Genomic DNA, 7,183 nt, shown 5'->3' on the forward strand with positions numbered 1-7,183 from the left:
ATGCCTGATCGTATCCATATGGGACAAATGGATCAGCCCGGTCAGAGTGCCTCTTGTAACAACAAAAACACAATGGGAAATATATTTAAAGAATGAATAATTTGATAGAAGGGAAGGCACGGGTAGGAGGAGGAAGTCCTAGAGGCAGGGCAGATGTGTTTTGGGTTTTTTTGACAGGAAATGGAGGTGACTGATGTAGACACTTCAGGGACTTGGGGGGGAACTGAAACAGCCCCTGTGTCCAGGCGTGTCCCCGTGTGTGTCCCAGCACGTCCTGGCCAAGTGGCTGTGCTGGCACTGCAGTGTGCTGTTCCCAGAGGTGATGCTGACCTTGTCATCTACACGTGACAGCCCTGCTCAGCACCTTCCTGCAGGTGCCCTTTGTACTACCATGAAACTGCAAGAAAAAACAGCACCTGAGGTGCCTGGGGGCAGGGTGAAGATTTTTACCCCGTTTCTTAGAATATTCCACACGTGAATCTTCTCTTTGTTCCTGCTGGTTTTTGTCTTTATGTAATTACAGAACAAAGCATCTTTACTTCAGGACTTTGTGTACATGCACGTCTTACTTATTGTAACTATTTCTTTCCTTACTAAAAATGCCAAAAGCTGTTGTAGAAGTTTACTGATGTGAGATTCCCTCTCAAAATAAAATGTGTGTTAGGATGTTAGATAGCAACACATAAAAGATTTATTTAAATATAACTATTCTATTATATCATATACCTTAGGTAACAGTTGGTTTTGCTGTGGATGCTGTGTTTATTTTTATCCACCTGTGCTTTAACATTGGCTGTTTACAGTCCCTCTTGCAGTATCCTGATGCAGCATGTTTATTTTAGTCCAGGCAATCTACTTTTTTGATCTAACTATGTTCTGGAATTAAAATTGAAGCCACTGCTAGCAAAGCCTGAACACAGTGTTTAGTTTGGTGATGTCATTTACAGATCACTAAATACACATTTCTTAGATTTACAGGAACTTTGTGCACATCACTCTGATAATCCTGTCCATAAGTTGGCTTTACAAAGCAAACAGACACACCTGAGTCTTCACAGCCCAAACCATCCCTCCCCAGCCTGCTGGTCACCTGTATTTATCCAACTTTTTCTTCCTTCCAGATGAAGCTGCAAAACAACATCTCCTATCAGATGGCAGACATACATCGGCTAAAGGGTAAGGGATTCATGGCCAAACTTATTTGGCAGGCTGAAGTTGTGCATTTTAACTGCCCAGGTGCTGCAGAATGCAGTTTAAATGAAGGATCTGGTGATGCTGGAACATCTCACAATGTGAAATCTCATTGTATTTGTTACCTGGTGTGGGTAAGTGCAGAGTTGGCTCTCACTTACTTTGCTGCAGAAAGAACGTGTATTCTGGCACTGCTGAGTTACAAGACAGTAGAATCATTTTCATGGGCAAATACACAGTTTAGTAGAGTCCGGTCAGAAACACTGTGATGGTTATGCTGGGTTAGAAAAGGTCCAGGAAACATCTCTGAAGTTCTGTACAGACATGATTATAATGCCTGTGGTGTTGCTGTATTCAGGGTACTTCAGAGTGAGCCGGAACGTGCTCGGATGTGAACATGCCTGCATACAACACACACGGTTTCTGCCTGTATCCATGTAGCTGCAGCTTAAAGTAGTAGGGAGCTTCATTATTTGTAGGCTGAAGAACAGGGAGAACTAGAGCAGCTGTGAAGACGGAAAATCCGTGTTGGCTTTATGGATAGCAGGAAGGTGCCTCCTTTTGTACACTTACTGCAGACAAACAGTGTTTGAGCATCCTGCCTGGAGTAACCTGGCAGCGCTTCCATGTTACTCAGAGTGACAGAATCTTTCAGGAAATTATGGAGATTTCCAACAGATACGTGAAAAAGCATTGTGCAAGGCTTCTGAATGCAAAGGTACAGAAACATTTAGGGGGATTGGCATAGCATCAGAAGAATTTGTCTCTAATTCATGCTGCCATCTGGCATACATGAGTAAAGTGGCATCTTCTTCAAATTGTTTTAAGAATCTTTAAAGTATGCCTGGACATGAAACTTGAGCAATTTGATACTTCTTTAGCAATATTGGAAATTGTATCTCCCATGGGGCATTTTTTGTTTTCTTTCTGTATTCATGTTGATTTTTGCTTTTTTGGCCTAGAACAACTGGCAGAGTTACGGCAGGAATTCATCCGCCAGGAGGATCAGCTGCATGAGTACAAGAAGAACAACACGTACCTGACAAGGAGGCTGGAATATGACAGGTATGTCCTCAGGAGTGTTGGTAACTGCAGGTTGGTGCGTGTGATGGGGACCTGTATTTACTAAACAGTGCTAATTAATCTCATGTCTGCTAATCCTCAAACACGAGTGTGCTCACTTGGCAATGCACCTGAGCTGACTGTTTGACTTTCAAGTTCTTTGTGGTGTTGTAGTCCTTCTCCCAACATGAGATAGGAGCTAAGGAAAATCTTGACTTAGTGGAATTGTTCTGCATTTTTAAGTCAATGTATTTTTTATAACATGGAGATTTAGTTCACTGACACGTGAAAGTTTAAAGGACACAATCCTGTGTCACCAGCGTTGTTAATTGCTGCCTTTCTAGTAGTGTAATTTCATTTGTTTCTACTGAAGCTGAAAGCACCTTGTGTAGATCGAAATTTTAAGTTGACTTCAGCCTTTTAAGTTGATGATAGAGAAACGGGGAGAACAAATACTCCTGGAGCTTTGAGGAGTGAGGAGGACTTAACACTTGATAAAGTGTTTGAAACTTTTACACACACGAAGTGTTTCTGTGCTATGTTGAGCATTTGTGGGACATGGGACTTTTGGTGATTGGGCTGATGTCATGGCATGTTGAGGAAGTTGGAACACCTGGCTGTGTATTCAGATCATGTTATTTGAGTTGGGAGCAGTAACTGATAGCGGCAGTTGTGCACCTTCTCCGTTGACAGCCAGGGGAGACACGTTGCCTTCCCAGTGGAATTAATATTTGCAGACAGATTAACTCTGGACATTGACCTTTTGGTTGCATTCCAGCTTCTGGAGGAAGTATATTCAAGGCTGTTCTCTTTATTTTACTGTTTTTTCTGCTCTGTGCCTATTTTTTCCGGTTCTGCTTTCCTTCTGTATTCAGTCCATTCCCACTCCACATACATGCCAGGACCAGGCTTTTTGGGCAGACTACTCTAGTTATATCTCAGGTTTGGCTTTTTGTGCCACTTCATATTTTTTCCCTTACTTTATTTGTGGGAGAGCAGATCCAACAAATGAAGTGTAACTAATGGTGTGTTTCTCCTCAAGCCTGCAGTGTGGGCAGCAGATCAAGGAAATGAGACTGCAGCATGAAGAGAGCATCAAGAAATTAATGGACCAAATTGCACGGGAACAAAAGGTAATGCCAAGAAAGTGTGTGTTGAATGAGAAGAGCCCAAAGCTTGCTGTTTGCTTCAGAGATGTGGAGGGCTGGGACATTTCTTCCCTAACTTTGTGTTCGGTATCCCCCTGATACACCTAAGTGGGTGTTAAGGTAAGAAATCTGCCTATTGTCTCACCCGGTGGACCGAGCTCCAAGCTGAGGCCAAATTCTTTGTTCTGCTCCAGCCTTCCTCCATGATGTCATTGCTGAGGATTTCAGTTCTTGTCTGTAACATGGATATTGCTGTTCAGCTCTCCAGGGTGGGATCTGTGTTGTCAGAGCCTTACACAGGTTATTGCAGAGGGAGCCTGAGCTCTGCCGAGGCCTCGAGGTGCTAATGTGATGCAAATTGTGATGGTATTGGAACGGTATCAAGAGTGTGATTGCATGAAACAGGCTTCCAGTAGAATTTGGGCCTCTTTGCTGCAAACAGATGCTTAAAATTTTGTTTCTTGACTTCATCTATAAACATCTCAAATAATAGGGCAGACTGAGAGCAAGTTTGTCACATCTTCTCTTACAGTCTAGAATTGTTTCAAGGCTCTGACCTGAGGCTTAAGGTTGATGTTACCTTAACCTGTTTGTGTTGTACTTAACACCTCTGTATGGCAGTAGAAATGTCCTGCAGCTGTGCTGTATTGAACATTTTCTGTCCAGTTGTGTTTCCAGAGCCCCAGGGTCCAGCTTTGTACATAGAGGGCTCTGCTCTTTGCTTTGGTGATCATTGAATTCATAAATGCAATTTTGCTTACCCAAAGTAATCTTGAATTTGAGGGCGTTTGTTTTGTAATTTCCAGGGAAGTGTTTAATGTTGTCTTGTTATTTGTTCTAACAGGCCACACAAAAACTTCAGTCCAGTAAAGACACTGCAGTCAGTCCCAGCAATGGTGACCAGGCAATACCTGAGACTGCTGCAGAGGTAGAAGATAAAGACACAGTGAAGAATGAGGACCCTTCAGAACATGTTGCAAATGGAAAAGGTATTTCCTTTTTTGGGCTTTTCTGGTAGAGAATGGGCCAGCTGTGTTGCATCCTTTGCCAGCCTCCAGACTGTGCATTTCTCTGAAGTAGAAGAAGGAATTGTTTGGCTCGGATAACTTGATTAGCTGCAGTGATTGTTCTAAGTTTGAGCCTTCCACAAGAGGGAAATTCACTGTTCAGGCTGAAGGGTTAGTAAGGCAGAATATCCTTTTCTTGTCTTGCAGAGAAAATCAAACCCGGAGGAGACGCAGGCATGCCTGAAATAGAAGATAATGACCCTGCTAAAGCTGAAGATACTCCCACTGGTTAGGAGAAATACTCTTCATTCTTTCACATTTGGGTCTTGGTGATGTAGATGTTGTGTGTGAACACCATGTGGTTCATAGTGACTGCAGACTTTTAAAATCTCTCCGTGGTAATAAAATTCAAGTGGGGTGTAAAATCAGACCATTTCTACTGTGCTTTAGAGGTTTGAATTCCCAAAATGGAATGGTTTGGATAATGCCCCTCCTGAAATCTTGTCTTTTATATTTTCATTAAGGAAACTATAAAAAACCAGAAATTTACAGGACTGTTAGAGCAAGACCAGGTAAATAGTGTGTTTGTTTTATGTTAATGCTTTTGTCCCTGTGACTTTTTTTTTTAGCTTTAAAGAAGCCGCTTATTTCAGCTCCTAAAAGTGAAGGTCATCAGTCTGTTATGAATCTTCCAACTGAGCAGCCCCATGCTCCAAACCTGGCACCAGGTAAAATTCCTGTTAGCAGGTGACGAGGCAATATTTTGGTTACAAGAAGAAAACCAAGGATAAATTTCTGCAGGATCCAAGGTTGTGTTCTTACCTGGCTGAGACACTTGGGCTGCTGTTGTATGATCTCTTCTTGTACCCTCCACACCAATAATTTCTGAGCCTTTTGACCAATCACAGCTAAATTTGAGTTAGAAATTTCAAGGATAAGTGCTTCAGGATGCCTCCAGTGGACAGAGTAACTGAAATGAGTGTTGCTCCTTAGAGTACTAATTAGGGCTGCACCACCCCCTCAGGAGTTGGTTGTTGATCTCTTGGTAGCCACAGTCAGATGTTCCTGTTGCCTGCTCGGTGTCCTCCTGTCCCTGGGAACAGCTTACTTGAGGGTGACGTGGGAAAGGTTTAGGATGTGAGAACTTAAAAGTCCTGCAGTGAAAGGGTTTGGAAGAATTGCAGTTAGAAAAGAGACAAACCCAAAGAAAATAAACTCAATGCTTGCAGATCAAGTCACTTTAATGTCAGAGAAATATCAGGTTATACCTGCACTGCAGGTGGCTTGTTCCAATCCTGTCCTGCTAAAATTCTGAGTATAACTTCACATTTTAATGTTGTAGGTTTGCCCAGTGACAGTGATGGAAATGCCGACATTGCCAAGCAGATCCCTCCAAATCCTCTCCAGCACTTGAATTTTGAAGAAAATGTGGAAACCCAGAAAGACCACAAAATTGAGCCAGACCAGATAAAAATCCCAAAGAGCCGAGTTAGTGACTTGCAGAAGATTAAGCAAAGTAAGTTGGCCAATGTCACACACTTCAATATATTAAAAAAATCCATTCATTTTTTATCTGTGTAAGTGCCTGTCTGGAAAATAGAGACCATTGCAGCTGGTGGCTTTGGAGAGGGAGCCTGAGAATGAATATAATGTGTTCCTGGGTAAAAGATATGCTTTAATGTGTTATTTTCCACATGTATATTCAGTTATTTTAAAAAATTATTTCCTTGTCAGAATTTAAGATGCTTTTGGAAATTACTGCACAGTTAAATTGGTTAAGCCAGAACTTTGATACATGCAGGATGCTGAGTTACTTTATTGCTTGACTTCAATACACTTTTTGGACAATATTGTAAGAATTCAGCCAAAACTGAGAAAACTTTGGTTGTTTTAATATCACTCGTGGAACTTTGTGATGGAGCAGGGACAAGCATATTACAAATTGTCACGGAAACTGGGCAGGCCTGGCTTCCACTCTGTGTACCCTGAGGTGTGCAAGGCTCATTATTTTATCAAAGGAGCTTCTGGAAGAAACTTCTGGAGTGAGAAGGCTTCTCATTTCAGTTGTTAGTTTTTTTAATGGTTCAGTTGTTGGGTTTGTTAATGCATTGTCTCTCTTCCCTGGTCACGGATTAAATGATGGGGGCATAGTTGTGTAGGCAGGAGCTGGGAAGGAAATGTCTCCATTGTAGGCTGTGAGGGGGTACCTGAGAGTCAGGAATTGGCCCCAATTATTCTGTTCTCTTTGCTTCTTCATATTTGGAATAACTCCTATTGTATGTTTTAATTGTGCAATGAGGGAGAGACTTTATCACGAAAGGAATAGCTAATCCAGGTTTGTGTAAGGTTTCTGTCCTGATGGTCAGGACAGATGTTCAGAAAGGTCCGTTGGTGACAAACTCACCCCTGGTATGGAAGAGCCCAGCTCTGGCCCAGCTCTGCAGCTCCCACCATGGGCAAGTGCCTGGCTGGGTGTTGGCAACTGAGGGCTTTGAAGCAGAGGGTGCAGAGTGGAACTGTTCAGCCTGGAGGAGAGACGAGTCTGGGGAGACCTTAGAGTCCCTAAAGGAACTCCAAGAGAGCTGGAGAGGGACTTGGGACAAGGTCCTGGAGTGATAGGACAAGGGGGAATGGCTTCCCACTGCCAGAGGGCAGGGATAGATGGGATATGGGGAAGGAATTGTTCCCTGTGAGGGTGGGGAGGCCCTGGCATAGGGTGCCCAGAGCAGCTGTGGCTGGCCCCGGGTCCCCGGAAGGGTCCAAGGGCAGGCGGGG

At 43.1% G+C, this 7,183-nt stretch overlaps 1 protein-coding gene across 2 annotated transcripts in view; it reads left to right on the forward strand.

Annotated features, from left to right (window-relative positions):
* CASC4 (cancer susceptibility candidate 4) overlaps positions 1-7,183 on the forward strand; it is an 18,742-nt gene that overhangs the window by 4,935 nt on the left and 6,624 nt on the right. For both annotated transcript variants that reach the window (XM_008637357.2, XM_017738422.1), the window contains exons 2-8: positions 1,122-1,176; positions 2,154-2,256; positions 3,296-3,386; positions 4,246-4,390; positions 4,616-4,696; positions 5,038-5,136; positions 5,751-5,924. In XM_008637357.2, coding sequence (XP_008635579.1) covers positions 1,122-1,176; positions 2,154-2,256; positions 3,296-3,386; positions 4,246-4,390; positions 4,616-4,696; positions 5,038-5,136; positions 5,751-5,924 — 748 coding nt within the window. The remainder of the gene's footprint in view (positions 1-1,121; positions 1,177-2,153; positions 2,257-3,295; positions 3,387-4,245; positions 4,391-4,615; positions 4,697-5,037; positions 5,137-5,750; positions 5,925-7,183) is intronic.

Source organism: Corvus brachyrhynchos, unplaced genomic scaffold (genome assembly GCF_000691975.1).
Source record: "Corvus brachyrhynchos isolate BGI_N302 unplaced genomic scaffold, ASM69197v1 scaffold200, whole genome shotgun sequence".
NCBI lineage: Eukaryota > Metazoa > Chordata > Aves > Passeriformes > Corvidae > Corvus > Corvus brachyrhynchos.